This window comes from Pituophis catenifer, unplaced genomic scaffold, assembly GCF_029215685.1.
Source record: "Pituophis catenifer annectens isolate HBS135680 unplaced genomic scaffold, rPitCat1.0.hap2 SCAF_10, whole genome shotgun sequence".
Taxonomy (NCBI): Eukaryota; Metazoa; Chordata; class Lepidosauria; order Squamata; family Colubridae; genus Pituophis; species Pituophis catenifer.
In genome coordinates this window covers 16,366,634-16,385,146 of record NW_027256890.1, presented here as the reverse complement: position 1 = coordinate 16,385,146, position 18,513 = coordinate 16,366,634, and the positions used below count along the sequence as shown (strand labels likewise).

The following is an 18,513-nucleotide window of genomic DNA, read 5'->3' as shown; positions in this document are numbered from 1 at the left end:
CTTTGCGCTCCCTTTCTCGATAAGGAAGCCGGTTGCGAGGCCGAGTCGCCCAGTCCCCCCCCCCCCAGCCCGTCCTTACGAGCTCCGGCGTGGGCGAGGGCTGCTCCGGGCCGCCGGCGGGCCTCTTCCTGAGCGAGGAGAGCCGGCGCTGGCTGCGCACCGAGAACTGGCGGAAGGACTCCCGGCCCCGCGAGGCCAGTTGCCTGAAGGAGGCCGGGCGCTTGAAGGGGGCCCGGCCCGGCCCCTCGCCCGCCGCCCGCTCGGGGGCCACCGCCGCCGCCACCAGGTTGAGCGCCTCGTGCAGCGAGCGGCGCACCGAGCCCACCCAGCGGTTGACGTGGCTCTGCGCCCCCGCCACCTTCTCCCCCAGCGAGTCCATGGCCGGCCCGCGGGGAGCGAGCGCAGGTAGCGCCGGCCGGGCGCGCAGGGAGGGGCGAGGGGCGGGGGCTGCGCGGCGCTGCGCGGGGGAGGCCTAGCGAGCCCCCCCGCTCAGCCGCCGCCCTCCCCCCGGGAGCCCCTTGGGCGGGCGGCCGCTGCGGAGCGCACGGAGCCCCGGGCCCGGCCAGGACGCGCATCCCGGAAGCCCCCCCATCTGCCAAGGAGGCGGCCGCTCCGAGCCCCGCTGCTCCTCGCCGGGCGCCCACCCAGGAGAGCGCGGGGGAGGCGGGCGGCGCGCTCGCGAGGAGCCGGCTGGAAAGGCCACGCTTGCATGGGGGGGGTCCCGCCGGGAAGGGGAGCGGCGGCGGGAGGGGCCGGAGCAGGAGCAGGCCGGCCGGGTGGGACATCGCGCGAGTGCGGGGGAAGTTGCCATGGCAACCACCGGAGGAACAGCAGCATCCGCCCCGCGACTCAGGCGCATCCATCGGGCCGATGCCGCCGCCACGTCACGCGGCCACCCCGCATTAACCCTCTCCCCCCTCCCTCCGCTCAAGGGGCGCAGCCACATCCCCAGCCTGCCCGCTGCCAAGGCCTGCTCCTCCCGGCCCCCTCCCCCAGCCAGGTGGGTCACCTCTGGAGGCGGGAGGGAGGCCTTCTCCCACGGGCATCTGGGCCAAGGGAAGCTCCCTGCCCCCCTCCCTTCAGGGCGCTTCCCTTCCCTCCCCCAAGCAGGCAGCGCCCTGCCTTCTCCAACTATGGTGGCCCCTGCACAGATGACTTCATTGGAGCCCTCTAGAAATAGCCCTGGGGGGGGGGAACAGGTGTTTGGGAGCCCCCCCCCATCTGTCAACAGGAGTCTTACGCTGCCCTCCCCAGTTTCCTGTTTATGCCACTGGCCTGAGGAGGAGCTGCAACATGGACTAAAAATAACTTGCAGCTTCATTGATCTGAAATCCATTGGCAGAAGGTTCTTGCAAGGGATCTTCCTTTCCCCTCTTTAACAAGCAGCCTCACATCAAAGGCCCACCTTTTTCACCACAGCACCCCATAATCCTTTACCCCGAAGGAGCTGGTTGGGGAAGATGGGAGTTGAAACTCCCTTTTGCCCAGCAATGGCCAGCCTGAAACCCAAAGCCCTATTTTGCCCTTCACCCCAGGAGGCATCGAGGCAGCCGGGCAAAAACAAGAAACGGGCTCCTTCCCCACCTTGCAAAGCCTCCGAAAGCCGCCCGCTGGGACCCTCCCTGGTTCTAAGCCCGTGTGGGTCAAGGAGAGCTCCCTTTCAGTGGCGCCTTAGGCAGGACCATTTGCATAAGGGCAGGGAGACGCCAATCAAGCGCCCCCCCCCTTCCCAGGCAACACCACTTCCTGCTGGGGGGGGTGCGTGCCAGCGGGGGGAGCACTCATTGGCACAGCAGGGCGTGCCAGGGGGCTGCTGGGACTGGGCTTCTCACCCTGGTTTAGAAGCAGGCACAGGCAGGCGGTGATTCGCCAGGAGGGAAGATGCCAAGGCCCTCATGGAAGCTTAAATATCTGGCATCAGTGTGGCATTCTCTTCCAAGAGAAAGAGGCATCTCGCCCACGGCATGGCCTGCCTGGAGGCTCCAGCTGGGGGTGCCCCCTTGCTAAGCCCACAGGGGTCTGCTCCTGCGTGCTGGGGGTGGGTGGGTGGGTGGGTGGAGGGTCGGCTCCAGCCCCCCCCCCAGGCCAGTTCCAGGCAGACTGGCTTAAAATTCCCACAGCCCACACCCACCTCCAGGAAGAAAGGCCCTGACTGGTTCCCGGCCCGAGCAGCCCTGGTAACTGGGCAACCCAGCAGCTCCAGAAAGGGCAGAGTCAACATGCTGGAGGGTTGGCAAAGCGCCTTGGAAACCAGCTGCCACTGGGTGCTGTGGGGGCAAGGCTGCTGCTGCCCTCGTGTGGCATTCCCCGCAGGTGCCACCAGAAAAGCATGAACGGAAGAGGCCAGGAGGGTGGAAAAGCCCGGCCAGCTCTACCCAGCCCAGCAAGGTAACGAAGGCAGGAGGCTCCGCTGTCCCATTAGATTCCAGGGGGAATAAGAAGCTTCTACAGCATCACTTGCTCATCACAGCTCAGAGTCTGGGGTTATCTGCCAAGACCCCCTCCTTGGGAGTCGTTCCCCCCACCCCATTTGAATGGGTCAGAAAGCAGGAGAAAGGCTCTTACTCACCCAGAGGCTGCAAAGGGGCTTCCAGCAACTTGGACAGTAATAGAACTCCATGTCCCGAGTCAGGCAGCCCCCCATCCTGTCCCCCTCAGAGCAGGCCAAGCCCCTTCAAGGGAGCCTGCATAATTCAGAGCTCAGCTCCTTGGGGCAGAGGAAGCCACAGAGGGAGAGCAGCCCCAGGGGAGGCTCCCAGGCCAAAGGGGGGCCCATCTCCTGAAACCCGGGGCCCAACGCTCATCTCCAAGCTCCCCAGGGGCCCAACGGGTTGCTAAGCAAGGAGAGGCTGCAGCACAAGGTCACCCCCTTCGTTTGTGGCCAATGACCTCATTTCCCCTTTCGGCTGCGAGAGGAGAGGAGAAAGCAGCTTAATGTTTCTGTTAAAGCCGCTTTTTAAAAATTAAATGGGAGGATAAAATCCTCCCACGGCAAGCAATTGTTCAGCACTCTCCCCTCTCCGGAGCATCTGAAATGCAGAAGCCGCCAAGAACCTGCAAATTATTCATCAGCCTCTCTCTCTGTCTCTCTCCCATCGTCACCAGATGCGCTTCTTGATCCACGGTCAGAGGAGAGGGGGAGGGGGGCCCTGACTCTGCAGCCCCCCCCCCGGGAAGATCTGCTTCTCTCTCTCTTATGCCTCCAGAGGGGCCCCTCCACTCTGCCCCCCTTCTCCTCCAGGGAACCAGAGGAGCCGCCCCAAGGGGAATTCAGGGGGGCAGGCTTGGCATCTTTCAGCAGAGCTGAAGAGCTGGACACGGGGATCCGGGGAGGGGTCTTTCTACCCTCAAGGCGGCTGCGCAGCCCTGATAAACTTTGAAGCAGGAAACTCTGTCTCTGTGTGGCAAGGCTGCCCTTTTGGATCCGGCCAAAGGGTCCCCAGACCCTGAGCGGGACATGGATCTTCACCCCTGGGCGACAGGCATGGCCAAAGTGCCCCCTGGGCTCCCAGAGAGGAGACCGTCTACCAGCCCAGCACTGCCCTATGGGACCAGGAGGCAGCCCCAGAGAAAGGCCCAGCTCATCCCTCCCAGCCGAGGCCCCTCCCCACAAACCCCCTCACAGCAGGGAGGGAGGGGCTCAGCTCAGCGCAGGTCAACCCAGCTGCAGGAGCCCCCCATTTTCCCACTGCTGGGCAGGGCAACTGCCGGAGGGTCGCTCGGCTGGGATTGGGGCCCCGACTTGAGTTACTCTCTGGAAGTAGAGCTGGAGCCGTTCATCCAGAATGCCTCCCTGGAGCCCAACCCCAACCCCCCCCCCCCGGAGCTTTCCAGAAGGAGTCAAGGGTCAGGTAAATAAGTGACTTTTATTGCAGACACACAAAGCTCTAATCGGGCAGATTAGGGAAGCTCTGCAGTTTCCCAGAACCTTCATCTCCCATCACCCCAGCCCAGGGGGGCTTAACTGCCCCCCGCCCCACCCCACCCCACCCCACCCCCGGCTTCTCTGGCAAGGGACTCCTACTGCCCCTTCTTCTTTGGACTGCGGCCTTGTCTGCTCTCAGCCTCCAAGGAAGGGACAGTGGGGCAGCGGCCGGCCCACAATGCACTCAAAGGTCAGGCCTGACCTCCAGCCAAGGCTGGGAAGGAGAGTCCCTGCCCACGTCCACCTCAGTCACACCTGGCTTCCTCCCGAGGAGAACCCAAGCAAAATTCCCAGGCCCACAGTAGCAAACCCCACCCCCATCCAGGAAGGCAGACACAATCCAAGTTCCTCTGTGAGGAAACATGGTTTCTTCAATATCCCACGACCAACCGGGTTCAACCCAAATACTAAGCCATAAACCACGATGACGGGTCTAGCAGAGCAGCTAGGCGGGAGCAGCACCGTAACAACCACCACAAAAAATTAAGGCAACGGACACACAAACCACAATCCCTTCCCCATGATGAGGCCTTGGAGGAATCATGTTAAGGACATCACGCCTCCCCCCCAAGCCCCCACACATCACCCCCACACATTCGGGGTTCCTGCTGGCCCAACTGGACCCCCACCTAGAAGCAATTCTGCTGGGGAAGAGCCGAGCCCCACACGGAGCCCTCCGCCCGGTGGCCGAAGCATTGAGGGGCCAAAGGCCATCCTCCTCCACCTCCCAAGCCAAGGCGGAGACCAACCCTGGCCCATTCCTTGGAAGAACCAACCATTGACCCATGGCATCTCAGGGGGACCTTCCCAAATGGCCTGCAGATGCCCAGAGAAGAGGCTGCAGCACTCACCCCTGGCCAGTGATCAGTCCTCCTCTCGTTGTAGAAACTGTGACTGCGTCGCTGTGAAAGGAGGTACGGAGAGCACTTGATGGCTGTGGCATCGTCACGGTCCACTCTGAGGCCGCCTTCTCCAAGGTCCTGTTAGGAGGAGACCCATCAGACGGAGAAGAGGCCCCCACCCACCCACCCCCAAAAATATATCAGGCGCTTGATTGAGTTTCAATGACCCTCCTTGTCCTCATCCCTGGATGTCTCCAGGTGGGCTAGATTTCAACTCCCAAGGGAGCCGGACCCTCACCCCCCCTTCCCTCTGCCCCATTCTTCCCACTCCAAGCCCCAAACGTACCCTTGTGCCTCCGTGGGAGGAGGAGCAGTCCCTTGGTGATGGGCCTCCCTTACTCAGCCAGGCCCCGGGCCTTTCAGGAGTGAAGCGCTGGCAGATGTGTGTCTGATCCAGCCTCGGTCCCAAAGGAAAGCTGAGCCTTGCTGGGCTCCGAGGGGTCTTGTCAGAGGAGGAACGCTTCAGCTCTGGCATGGCCCCTGTCCCTGGGGATGCAGTGGCACTGCTCCACTCCGCTCCAGGCTGCGCTACAGGAGGGCCCTTCTCCCAGACTCCGGCCTGGGGCTCAGCTTTCCACCCAGTCTTGCCGCCCCTCCAGTCACTGCTGGGGCACCACCCCCCGGTGGGGGCCAGAACTGCCCGCTGCTTCGGACTGGCTTCCTTCCACAAGCCTCCCAGGTCTATCCGGGCAGGGTGGGGACTGGGACAGGCATCTTTGGCACTCTGCCCGGTGCCCTCTCCTTGCTCCCTGCCAATGAGAAAGGATGTCTTCATCTTTGGCCCAGGGGGCTCTGCAGACCATGGCTTTGGCTTCTCTGTGTCCGGCTTGCCCCATTGAGGAGGGCTGCATTTCCCCCCTCTGGTCCTAGATTCCTGGGGGTGGATCTCCAGTGGATCACTCCCACGCGCACGGCTCCCCTCGCCACTGCTGGCCTCGGTGCCCGGCCCTTTGCTGCCCAGGGAGTGCTCCACCCTGGTCTCTCTCTGGTCAGAGCTGCAGGGGAGCTTCCCCGAGAAGCTGCTCCTGGGAGGCCATTTCTCCCAAGGAGAGAAGCTGCTCTCTCTCTGGCCCTCCCTGGCACAAAGCTTCTGGGACTCTCCCCCATATTCTGCCATCAGCTCATCAATGTCCACCACTCTCGATCTGTAGTGATTGGGGGCCGCCTCCTCCTCCTCTCTGCCGAGACTGAGCGTGCCGGATCTCTTCTGCTGGCTATCCTGCTGGAGGGGTGCCAAGTAGGAAGGAGACCTTGCCCCAGGACAGAGGGGCGGGTCAGGTCTGGCTGGACGCCCTTCGGCTGATGCCTCTGGTTGTCTCTGCGGCAGCTCCTGGTCTCTGGCCTCAGTCGGGGGAGCCTTAGAGGCCCCGGTGTCTGGACGGTCCGAGGCCCCCGTTTCTCCCCTGCGCCTGCCAAGAGGCCTGGCTGGAGAGCTCTCTCCCTCTGAAAAGGGATCGGCTCTTCTGGAAGCGCTCACATGAGGAGCCACAGCCGCAGCTCTCCCAGGCTGGGTATTGATCTCCTCCGAGATTTGGCAAGTGACTGCAAAATACGTGGCCTTGGGCTCTGAAGGAGAGAGCGGCTTCTTCGGGCTGCTGGGAGAGGCGACCTCCGCCTGTCTGGGCTCTAGTCCACCGAGGGTCTGGGGGCTTCTCTTTGCCACTGAGCCATCCATCAGATGCAGGGTGTTGCTTCTGCTGGCCAATTCAGCAGGGCCCTGAGGGGGCTCCCCCGGGTCCTCAAACCTGGCAGAGCCGTGGGGCAGAGTCTTCCTTCGCCAGCGATCTGAACCTTTGGGAGCAGAAACGTCATGGAAGCTGCTCGTCCCCCTCGCTTCGATGCCGAGCTCTCGCGACTCCTTTCCTTCCGCCATGGCCTCCCACATTTCTTGGGCTGCTCCGTATCTGGCTGAGCGCAGCTTCTGTCCTTCGGGGTCCTCCGGCCCCTGAGATGGCTTCAGGTCCAGGCTGAAGAGGCGTCCTGGGCAGCTGGCACTTTGCCCCCGGCTGGTCTGCTGATCAAGCACGCCGGGCCAGCCTTCCCAGCCATCGGCCTCGGGCGCCCTGGTTTCAGCCCACTGCAGGGTGCGACCCAGTGCTTTGGACCCCTCCGTCGCACCAGCAGGAGCAAGCCCCCTCTCCTTTCCGGTTTCCAACCATGGGGCAAAGTTGCCGTCATCCTTCATCCTGAAAGAGGCCGCCTGCTGTCCGGCCCGATTCCTCTCTGGCCCACTTCCTTCACTGTAGAAAGCAGCCTGGATCCCGGAGGCAGGGTGGTCCTTCCACGGGCCAGTTCCTAGGGCAGAAGCCCCTCTCCAGCCTTCGCTCTTGCCATAGTCACCAGCTCTCCGGTTCTCCTTCAAATATCTCTGGCGGCGGAGAGTGATGGCCTTCCCTCCGGAAACAACTGCCACTGCCTCGCTCTGCGCCCTCTCCCCCACGGTCTGCAGAATCTCGTACCTGGGCTCGATCCTTTGAGCCAGCAGGGAATCGTTCATGCCCTTTGAAGCAGGTTGCTCACCCTTCTCCCCCAGGGAGTCTTCTGCCAACGTCGGAGAGCCTTCGTCCTCGGTTAAAGGTCTGGGATCTTTGGGTCCTCCGGCCTCCCCTGATGCTTCAGCCTCCAGGGCGGAGGCTTTGGTCGGCTGGCCATCTCCCACCATTCTCTCCTTCCAAAATTCCCCACCACAGCAGGGCGAGCCTCCAAAGGGCACCATCAGTGAGAGCAAGGCCGGTTCAGTGCCAAGCTGGCTGGCCACCACACTGTATCTCTGCACGTGATGTTCAAACATGGTGGCTCTGACCGTCTTAGGGCAGGCGTCTTCAGTGGATGAACTGGACAACGTTCTCGCTTTGGGGCTGAGGACCAAGCCAGGCTCTTCCCCTGGCAGAGAGGCATTTAGTCTGCCTTTAGCAAAGCTGCCCTGTCTCTTGGGGGCCCCCTCTCTGGACGGTGTTTTTGCCAGCAGCAGGGGCTTCCAGGGACTGCCAGCCATGCCGGCTTCTCCAACATCTGCTCCACCCACAGGCAGCGTCGTCTCCTGAAACAAGCAGAAATGTGCATGCATTAGGAAGGTGTTTGGGGCACCTCTCTAACTGGCATCTGCCAGATCAAGTCTTTTTTTTTTAAGTGAGAGCTGGAAGCGTTCAGGAACACGGTCATAACACCTCGGTCTTTTTCTTTAAATAGTTCATAGCAGTATATTATTATTATTTTTTTATGCAGAGAACAATGCAAAGGACATTATACGCCACCATCCATCCAGTCACGTGGATGGGCATCTGTTCCTTGGTTTAAGCAATCTCTTTAAATTTCAGGTTCGTCCAAAAACGGCCCATCCCACAAAAAAAGAAGCTTTGTGAAGAGACCGCACCAGACATCACAGCAAATCTGAGACCTTTGCAAAAATGTATATATAGTGGCAAATGTTTATTAAACTGGCTATACAAGCAAAACTACCACAACCTCTTACACACATACATGCACACCTACACTTTCACTTCTATGGAGCACAGCCAGTTAACCAGCACAATCCTTTGACAGATCAATGAATCACCAGGAGGAGGAAACCTTCAAGGAAGGGCTAGGAGGACCACAAAGGCCGTGGCCATCAGGCTGCTTAGAAAGAGCACAGAAAAGGCGCGACCCTTCCGTTAATCTTGGGGCACTTCAATTCCCATAATCCACATGCTGGCTGAGGGATTATGGGAGTTGAACTTCAAACTTGGGAAGACTGGCATAACAGCTAGACTGTGATCTAATTGACTGGGAAAAGGGACAAACCTACAGCTTATTACGATCCTGGAGAGCTGCTTAAAGCGTTCCTAGGCACACGTGGCTAGGAAAAAACACAATTTTCTGGGCTACCCAAAAAAGGCATCAGCAGATGAAGCTCTTGGGGATCCTGCCCTGCCCCATTTCCCGCAAGGTCATACAGGCCGTGTCCAATTTAGGTTTCTCTTTGAGGGAAGAAATGGAGTTTGGATTTTCCCTCTTACCTCTGGAGCCTCTTGCATTTCACCAGCAGGCTTCTTGTTCCATTCAGGCTGCCTCTTGGGCTTCAGCTCGCCTGCAATCACGGGGCCAGAAAACCTGTTTGCAAAGATTCCATACCATTGAGGAGGAAAAAACACAGAAGAAATACAAGCCTTTGTGCAATTCCCTCCAACCTTTGCAGCTGAAAGGCAGTCGGCTATAATTGCCACACGCTTACAAAACCTTAGCGCTGGCCTCCCCCAAGGGCTTCTTCCCCCTGCCCCGGAATCGGTCTGCCCACATGTCAACAGGGCATCCCTGGGTTCAATCCTACATCCAAGCTTGTCCAAGATCCCCCGGAACATCTTTCATTTTATCAGAGAGAGCTGATAACGTTACCCATAAGCTTCAACCTTCCTGGACCTCCATTTTTGTTAGTTCAGAATTAAAACTGAACTTCATTCTTTCTCCCATTACAGATTCTTCCTCCAAAGGGCCATTATTAGCTTCAAAGCCCCGAGGAAGCTTTCCTGCAATGCCGCGGTATCTTTCCCAGCTTGGATTTCCAGTCCCAGAATCCCCCGAGCTGCACGGGATTGTGGGAGTGAAATTCAACCCATTCGGAAGGCACCAGCTTCACGGCCATTTCCCCCCATCACGTACATCTTTGTCAAATCTGTGGAAAGAGGCCGTGAGCGGAAGGAGCGGCGCAGGCCTCCTGCCTTGAAACCCGCGTTCTCTGCCGTCAGCACTTGAATCCTCTGCTGGATGTTCAGTGTCCGGATCTCCTTTCCGGGGCTGCCGCGGAGGGACTCGCTCTCGGTGGGAGCCCAAGGCTTTGCTGACAGGTCCAGGAGTGGGACGGTCTTTTTAGCGCAGCCTCTGTGATTGCCATCCGAGGCGTCGGGCGGGTCGGCATTCCTTAAGCCAGCCTCCTGGGGAGTGACCTCTCCTCTCTCCCCCAAAGGCTGGTCTTGGTTAATGCTGGGCTGCCCCACACTGGGCTTCCCCTGGCTTCCCAGCTCCTGTGCGCAGTTTTGCCCCTCGTCTTCCGAAACTGTCTGGCCTGAGGGAGCTGAGGGCAAACAGCTTTGGGGGGGCTCAGCCAGCTGGCTGGCACTTTTCGCTCTGGGCCCAGATGGGGCAGCCCCACTTAAGCCGGCTGCTGCATGCCTGGCTCCTGTGGCCCCCAGGGCCCTGTTGCCAGCTGCGCGGAAGCTCTTCTCTCTGCTCTCAGCCAGACAAGGCTTCTTCTCCCAGGAGGACTCCCGGACTTCAAATCTGCCTGTGAGATCTGTGGGGAGCGGCCTTGGCTTTGGGGTCCCTGGGCCGGAAGCAGCCTTGGGAGGAGGTGGTTGCGTTTGTTCCTGCCAGGATCCCCAAAAGCCAGCCGAGGCTGCGGGTCTCCCTCCTGCCTGGGAGTGCGTCTCAGTGGCCGGGGTCGGACTCTGCTGTGTCTCAATGCTGCTAGCCGAACCCTTGGGTCCTCCCGCAAAGGCTTCCTTCCAGTGAGGGGCCCAGGAGACCGGCCTGGGGTCCGTGAAGGGCGAGGGCTGCCTTCGGGGCCACTTCTCTGACTGGGAGCGTAGCAGCTGCCCCTCCTGGGCCTTGGACCCTCCCTCTTCGGCCTTCCCCTTCACAGGCCTTCTGCTTTCAAAGAGGATGACGGTGTTGGCCTGAGGACTCAGATAGAAGGGCAGGTGGGTGACTGGCTCCATGGGACTTTTGGTCTCCATCGGTTTTTGATCCACCAGCGGTGGGACGTTTCCAGGCGACCCCTTGGCAGTGTCTTCAAAAGTCTGGGCAAAGGTGGGGGGCTTTGGCGAAGCACTGCTGGGCTTGAGTGCTGGGACGGGTGGTTTCACTGTAGCAAATGTGTCGGAAGACGTCTCCCGGGAGAAGGGCTTGGGGGTCCAAGGTGGCCTGGACGCGGTGGAGGGCATGGTGGTGGGACCCATGGGATTCCCCCTGCCCTCTGGGATGAGCGGGGCCAGAGCACGGGGGCCCTCCCAGGGCTTCCGGCTGGCGTCAGACAGTGAGCTGATAAAGGAGTGCCGGAAGGCGGCCTCAGTCCTTGGTTCGCTTATGCCGCCCAGTGAGGTCAGGGCAGAGCCGAGTTCAAGTTGTGTGGCCATTGCTCTGAAGGGCCTCATGGAATTGGGATGGCGAGGGTCCCGCGAGAAGGAGCCCCCTACGAGAAATGGAGATATCAGGCATTAATACGAGGCTGAGAGGCCGGCGGTTCTAGCTACCGTATTCCTACGGAAACGTTCCAAATAATCATAGCCCACCAAAAGGGATCTGAACCTCTGCTCTCTGCTGACTCTCTCTTGAGTCCCAGCACACAGACACAGGCGTGCAAGTGCACACGCACCGTCCCAGCACTCCCACGGATGCATTTTAGCCTCCCAAGACCGATCCAGTTCCGTTCTCAAGAAGCCCTTTCACACAACCTGAGTGTCCTGGCCCGTTTCACAAGGATTCCACTTGGGAAGGGATGTGACTCCAGGGAGGATCATTCTGAAGCAGATCTGAAGCAGAACAAAAACGGCTGGAGAGAAACAGCCTCGAGGATTCAGCTGTGAATGAAAAAAAAAAGAGAAGACATTCAGTGGCCGAGGAAGATACTTCTTGCCTCCTACCCAGGACTGATAACCTGGACCCCAAGCTGACCCCTCCCTTGCCCCCTCTGAGTCCTGGGGTTCCTTTTCCGACCGTTGTGGGGCCTCCTCTCTGCCCCACTCCCTCAAGGCAAGAGAGGGTCAGAGCCACTTGTGGGTCTGGCAAGCACAGCCTCGCCTCCTTGGGAACAGGACAGGCGATCCGGGAATTTAATTGGCTTTGGTTAAAAAAAAAGGAAACCCTCGACATCCAATGAAAAGCAACTAATCCAGATTTGCATGCCGAGCATTTCATTCCAAAGGGAGCAGCTGATGATTGGGATGCAAACAGCTCCTGGGGGGAATTTGAGGGCAGCAGCTACCTTTTCCCAGGAGGGACCCCCCAAGGCCGGGGGTGGGGGGTGGGAGGTGGAGATGCAGTCAAATATTTCAAGCAACTTCCCAGGCAATTCCCAGAGCAGGACCCGGATGTGGCTCTGCTGGAGCGTTTCTGCCAGCATCTCTTTTTCACCACAAACCCTTCACCACTCCCTTGAAACACCCCTAAATCCAAACCAACTCAACACAGTTCCCAGGTGCTTTCTCTGCTCGGAAAGGGGGCTTGGTGGGCTTGCAGGCACCTTTCCGGATGCAGGAGACCGCTCTTCGCCTCCCAGGAACAGAGAGATTGTCTGCTGGCTTAGGCAGGAAACAAGCCGTGGTTTGTGGGGTGTATTATAAGCAGACACGTCTCTGTAATCAGGCAAGCTTGTGGCCTGGACCCTGAAATTATGACGGAGCAATTCAAGTGGCTTTACAGTAACCGGCAGACCTTAATCCCCTTCCCCCCCCAGGCCAGCTGAAACCCAGCAGCAGAGGAAACCAAAGCCCATCCACTTCCCAGAACCTAGCATAAAATATTGGGGGGGGGGCAGGGCGGGGAGAGAAGGGGCTGTCATGGACCCACTCCTCTCCAGGGGCTGCCCAGAGGGAACCCTGCAGGGCCTGCCTTTTCCCTTCAGCACAGAAGAACCCATCTGAATCCAGGGGGCGGGAGGCTGCCCAGGTCGAATGGATGCGGCTACGGCGGTTCTTCCGGATGTTTTTCCCTCGTGCAGCCGTGGCAAAACCCACCATGTCCTGCAGCCGCCTCCCATTTCACCCACTCCGCCCTGCTCACACAATCAGAGGGGGAGTTTAAGGAGCCAACCTGCAGGCAAGGCTCTTGGACAGCAGGAAACAAGCCCATGGTGCACAGCAAGGCTGACTCATCCCCTGGACTTCCTCATTCCGCCTTGCAGGCGGTCCTCCGAGGCCTCTGGGTGGCCAGAGGGCTGCTGACCGATCATGCCACAGGGCGCCCCTCCAGCCAAAGGCTCCTTCCCTGTGCCCTGGGAGCCTCTGTCTGCGCACCTGGCAGTGAGTGCCTTGTGTCTGCAGCGAGTGGTCTCCAAATCCCCGGATCCCAAGACCACCTGGTTCCCAAGATCTCTTCAAGCCGAGTTTAAAGCTGGTGCCTCACCATCTAGCCGGGATGCTTCTGGCCCTCTCAGCTTGCAGGGCCGTTTCCTCTGGCAGCTCTTTCCTGCCTCCCCCCTCCGCCCCAGTCTTCCTCGGGCAGGCCCTGGCCCAAAGCTAGCTGGAAACAAAGCCCCAGCTGCGCTCTGCAAGGACACAATGGCCTCGGCAGAAGGCGCCTCCGCTCCAAGGCGCTGAGCAGGAGCAGAGGGCGTTACGTCAGGAAACAAAGGCCAAGGTCTGTGGGAAGGCTCCCGAATATCCACCAGTCGTGGCTCTTTGCCCAGGCCCCAATGCAGTCGAATGATATTCGCCCAGGAGCTGGTCTTTCTACCCTCCGAGGGGCTAAGAGCCCCTTCCCCAAAAGGAGCCCAGGGGATCTCTCTGCACTGAAGGCCAGGCCCAGCCACCACGCTCCAGCAGCTCCTTCCTTGCATGTGTCTCAGACCCACCTCGGATTCTCAAGCTGCGCCACCATTCCGAGCCCGAGCCCCAAAGGGAAGCTCTGGATGCCAACACACAAACGGAGAAGGAACAGGCGTTGTGACAAAGGACAACAAAGAGGTGAACGCATCTTATCCACCCGGAGAGACCCCTTGTGCCAATTCCATGCAGCCAAAGTGCAGCCCCTGGATAAGAGAGGCCCGCCACTGGGTCAGGCCGGGGGGTCTTCTTTCTTTCAGCCCTTCTGCGAGAGCTGACTTTGAGGCAGAAACATCCCTGGCAGAGCCCTCACCCACCAGAGATCCCCCCAGGCAGAACTGACCCTCTTCGTCCTTACCAACAAGCCATTAAAGGCAAGGGACGACGTTTTCAGCTTGTGCACATGTGCAGGCGGCCCAAGGGGACAAGGCCAGGCACGCTATGCTTTGCATTGGAATCCCCTCTCGAATTTCCGGTACGGACCCCTCTAAAGCAACGTAGCGACGGCCCCAGGGGCCTCGTGCCCGGTGCTCTCTGGAGAACACAGCTGGCAGCCAGCGGAGCCCAGGACCTTCGGTTTCAGAGACGGAAGTCGGGGCAGAGGAGGGGCGCCGGGTCTTTCAAGCAGGATGCCCCAGAGACTCTCAGCACCAGCCGTTTCCCAGGCTGCTTGTTCCAACACAGAGTCACGGGCAGGGAGGGGAAGGCAAGCTGGCACAGGACTGGCGGCATCTCTGGGTAGCCGAACAAAGAGCTCTTGCAGACAGCCCACAATTCCTGGCACTCGGCACATGGGAGAACCGGGCGAGCTGCAGGCGGCTGCGACCGAGCGGGCGAGCCCCACATGCTGGGAGGCCCACAGCTAGGAAAGCCAGGCTTTCTCTCCAGGGCAAAAAACTAGTGGCTCACCTGTTGACCTTCCCCAACCTGGTGCCCACCAAGGAAGGCTGCAACTCAGCAAAGGTGTTCAAGTCAAACACGTCAACCTCCTGCCTGACCAAGGGGAGGCACAGCCACTTCCCAGCAAGGGCAGGCTCTCCCTCCCCTGTCCCCCCGTGCCCCCCCCGCCAGTTATCAATGTTGCTAAAGGAGCAACTCGTTTTACAATCCTTTTACTGCCCTCAAAATCCACCATATACGATCACAGGTTCTGATTTATTCCACCCAAAACATGAAGCCTTGGTTATTATCATCCAGGGGGACCTGGAGTTGCCTGGCTCCTGGGCACTCTTCAAAGGGATCTGTGCAGGAGAATCGGCTCTTCTGTACAAGCAGCCCTCGGCCCCCATGGACACACCCGAGGGAACCTTGGCCCGCTGCCAAGCTAAGGGCAGACCACTCCCTCCGAGCAGCACCTCAGCCTTACCTGCAAGCAGCCAGCCGGCCACCTTCTGGGCCAGGTACCCCCACGCTGGGCCTGCCTCTCCTGCAGCCAAGACAGACCCTGGGCTGGGGCTGCATTCTCCTTATTAGCAACTGTACCCACAGGACATGCGCCAACGGAGACGGTAAGCAGTGCCACCCTTGCAAAGGACTGGCAGCGGCCTGCCCAGACCTGTTCCACTGCACCTCACCTGGCATGCTGTGCCGACCTTCGGCCTGAGATTCTGCCTAGAGCTGGTTCTCTTCAAGGCCTTCGGAAGCTGGCACCAGCCCTGTTATATGGCGGTGGAAACCAACACCCCCCAGCAGCCCCTCCCCTGCCCTCCAAGATGGACTATGGAACCAGCTTCATGGGTCTCAACTTCTCCACTTTTCTCCCGATTCCAGTCCCTGAAGCCGAGAAACCTGATCTCTCCCACTGTCTGCATAAAAAGGAACTTATTTCCTTAAAAGCAGCACTGGTTTCCCACACCTCCCCTCCGCAGAACTGTTTTGCCACACCTATTAACTTCAATTAACTTAGGTGGAACTCACACACACACACACACACACACACACACACACTATTCTGGGGTTGGCATTTCCATGAAAAGGCAGGTTCAGAAGGAAGCAGGGGAGCTGCCTTTGAAGCCCCAAAGCTCAGGAGGAAAGAGCAGCCAAGTTCACCCAGCTACGATCTCCAAGCCTCGCCCTGAGCTGCACTTCACAAATATTCTTTTAATATTCTATGAACATCAGGAACAGGACAGGAACGACAATTTCCCGTTTTAAGTACTGCAATGTTTGTCTTCACTGATTCATATTAAATAAAATAGGCACAAACTGGTTAGCCCCACAGCTTAGGAACCCACCCCTTCCAGTTCAGCAGAAGAAGCTGCTTGGGTCAACACAGAGTGCTTTGTTCTCCCTTGTCGCTTCCCGTCTTTCTCTCCCCCTTAACAATTCTTTAAGACAGAACAGGCCAACCTTCTAGCAAACCTTAATCTTCAGCATTACCATTTCACTTTTGTTTTGCCAAACACGGTGCGTGCTCCAGGATCCACAAAGCTACCTGGCTGGCCATTTTCTAAGTCCAAATCAATACCATGTTTGTCTTAGAACAGCCTCAACCACCATCTGAGAAGATGCACAGAGCTCACTGCTGAGGAGACGGTCTCTGCCTGGATGACTCTAAACTCACTCACTGGTCGAACTGGTTGGACTGGCCTCCGCATTCCTTCGGAGCTCCGTCCACATGGCTTAATGGGTAAATAAACTCCTGCTTCAATGAGTAAGTTACCACTTATGCAGCACCGTCCAGGCTCATGATGCTGGGCAGGAAGACCGAGGCTGAAATTTAAGGCAATTAGGTGATGGGCATGGCTGGAAGACTTGCATGGATGGGCAACAAAAGCCATCCGAAGAAGGCCCGGGGAGCTTTGTTCTTCCTGCATCCCAGGATGTGGGATCATGTGTCAGAAGTCTTCCATCAGAGCAAGCCAACCAGCATTGGAAAGACTAACAACAATTGCTTTAATCGATATATCCCGGGATAACCGTATGCGCAGGTATTTAAGTTGTTCACACATTCTTTCTAGAGAAACATTAATCATTTGCCAGAAAAACCCAACAGAAACAAGCATACAGATTTTTTCCGATTAGCTGCTCTATTTCCTGTCATAGTTGAGAAGAATGCTAGGAGTTCTCTTCCTGAAACACACTACAAAAATATACTCACAAGAATTACAGAGAAAAAAAAAATCCTTTCCAGCAAACCCAAGACAACTTAAATTGTCTTTTTTCCCCACGTTAGCCTCACCACATATGGGTTTTGGAGCCCGTTTTCAGCAACTTGCTGCTCAGTGTGATTTCAGTAATGTTGCTCTTTTCCCATCTAATAAACCTCCTATTAATACAGTCTCCCGCAACTTGGGGTTGCAGACCACCTGACTCTGACTGGCCTGTTCCCTTTTTTTTTTCCTGAGATGCCAAAGGAGAGCCTGGAAGCACTACGGCTCCTTTGGAGTCCCAATTCTCCCCTTCCTCCCATCCTCCACAATCCTGAAGAAGCTGACAACTTTAGGAAGGTGGCCAAGCTTGGTTCCTCTGGCCAGCTTCCAAAGAAAGGCATTTTCATCATCGCTTTTGTAAACACGCATTGTTTAAAGCTACTTAAGAAACTCTATTCATAACTATTATTATGTGGGCACACCTCTCAGTTTGCACACATCACATGAGAAGAACTCCTGGGCACACATTTCCAACCGCAGCTCAGTTCCTTGGAGGAGAAAGACTTTCTGGATCAGGTTGTGTTTATTTTTTTCTTGCCATGAAACCTTCTTAATTACCACTGAGAGAAAAAAAGATTTATGACCCATCCAGCAGTCATACACTGCAATCCCGGAATGGCACTTCCACTTCAATTATTGTATTCCACAGGCAATTTTGAGCAGATCTGAGACATTTGAAAGGCCTAGGGGAGAAGCCACCAAGAATCTCTATAGCCAATTTTCGTTCTCCAAGACACACAGTGGAATATTATGTCTGAAAGAATTAGACTCGGATGTAACAGTGTCTGGTTACCTTGAGTCCTGCCATCTGCCGAGGACTTTAGCTAATCCTTTGAACGCTGAAAATACAACCCAATATTGAGAGGTCGCCCGTCCTTTCAGAATAAATTACTCTGGTTCCATTTATGGCACCATTTACGGACGGGTGTTCTCCGAGTTGCCAATGTGGTTGGTGGCGAAAATTGAAGGCGGCAAGCCAACAGGAGAGAAGCCACTGGGGGAACCCAAATGAAATCTTTCACTTGCAAATCAAAGGCCATCGACTTGAGCGCCTTCAGCCCCCAGCAAAACCTTCTCTTGCTGCACCAGACTGGACCCGCCAGAAATGTCACCCCAGGGCCCAAGATCCAGCAGATCCTGCCTGGTCTCAAGAGGACCGGTGGGATCCCATTTGGCAAGCAGGGGAGGAAATCCGGGAAGGACAAAGGGGAATCACCTGCCTGCCCAGAACAAAGCACTCCCTGCGGCCACTCGGCTTCCTTTGGTCCCACCTGGGGGAGCCTCACCTGGAGAGCACGTCGGAGCCCCAACTGCTCCTGGGCGGGGGAAGGGGGGGCCGAGGCTCCCTGGGCCTTTCGGAGACCCCGGAGGAAAGTCCCCCCTCCACAAGACCCCCGCCCGGAGAGAGGCGCCTCCTACCTGCCTGGGCCAGGAAGCCGGGGGGGGGCGGTCCGGGGGGCAGCGGGACCCCCGCCTCAGAAACGCCCCCCCCGGAGGGATGGGGAGGAGAGGCCGAGGGAGTCGCCCCCCCCAGGAGCGGCAGGGAAGGGGACCGAGCAACGCAGGGCCCCGACTGCGGGGACAACAACGCCCATACTCCCCAGCCAGCACCTGCCAGGCCCGGGGGGGGTCGGAGACCCCTCAGGGCCGCGGTTTGTCCCAGGGGGCGGGGCTGGAGGGGTCACAGGTGGGGAGGGGTCCTGCAGGCGGGGATAACCAGCCACACCTCGCTCCCCTCCCCCACACACCGCGCCCCTCTTCCCCCCCCTCCAACACCCCACCACCAGGCCGGGCCGCAGTCCTCACCTGGGTCGGGCAGCAGCTTACCCGCGCGCCCTCCTCTCCGCGGCGCAGCCGAGATCGCTGCGAGGGGGCGTGGCCTCAGCCGCTCGGGAGGGCGGGGCCCCCGCAGCCTAACTTGCTCGTCGGCCCGAAGCCTGGCGCGGGGAAAGCACCTCCGTCGCCATGGCGACCCACGTCCCGAGGGGGCGGGGCCACATCTCGCGGGGCGGAGCCTC

At 58.6% G+C, this 18,513-nt stretch overlaps 1 protein-coding gene across 4 annotated transcripts in view; it reads right to left on the bottom strand.

The window, feature by feature from the left end:
- Positions 1–18,359, bottom strand: part of KIAA1671 (KIAA1671 ortholog) — a 26,080-nt gene extending 7,721 nt beyond the window's left edge. For 3 of the 4 annotated variants that reach the window (XM_070951377.1, XM_070951380.1, XM_070951379.1), the window contains exons 1-6: positions 18,302–18,359; positions 11,256–11,381; positions 9,466–10,993; positions 8,826–8,919; positions 5,114–7,867; positions 4,777–4,905 (exon numbers count right to left, since the gene is read on the bottom strand). In XM_070951377.1, coding sequence (XP_070807478.1) covers positions 4,777–4,905; positions 5,114–7,867; positions 8,826–8,919; positions 9,466–10,955 — 4,467 coding nt within the window. In that variant the 5' untranslated portion in view covers positions 10,956–10,993; positions 11,256–11,381; positions 18,302–18,359. Of the gene's footprint in view, positions 1–4,776; positions 4,906–5,113; positions 7,868–8,825; positions 8,920–9,465; positions 11,012–11,255; positions 11,382–18,301 lie in introns of those variants that run through there. The other variant, XM_070951378.1, reaches the window with a different exon arrangement.
- Between the last annotated feature and the right edge of the window lie 154 nt (positions 18,360–18,513).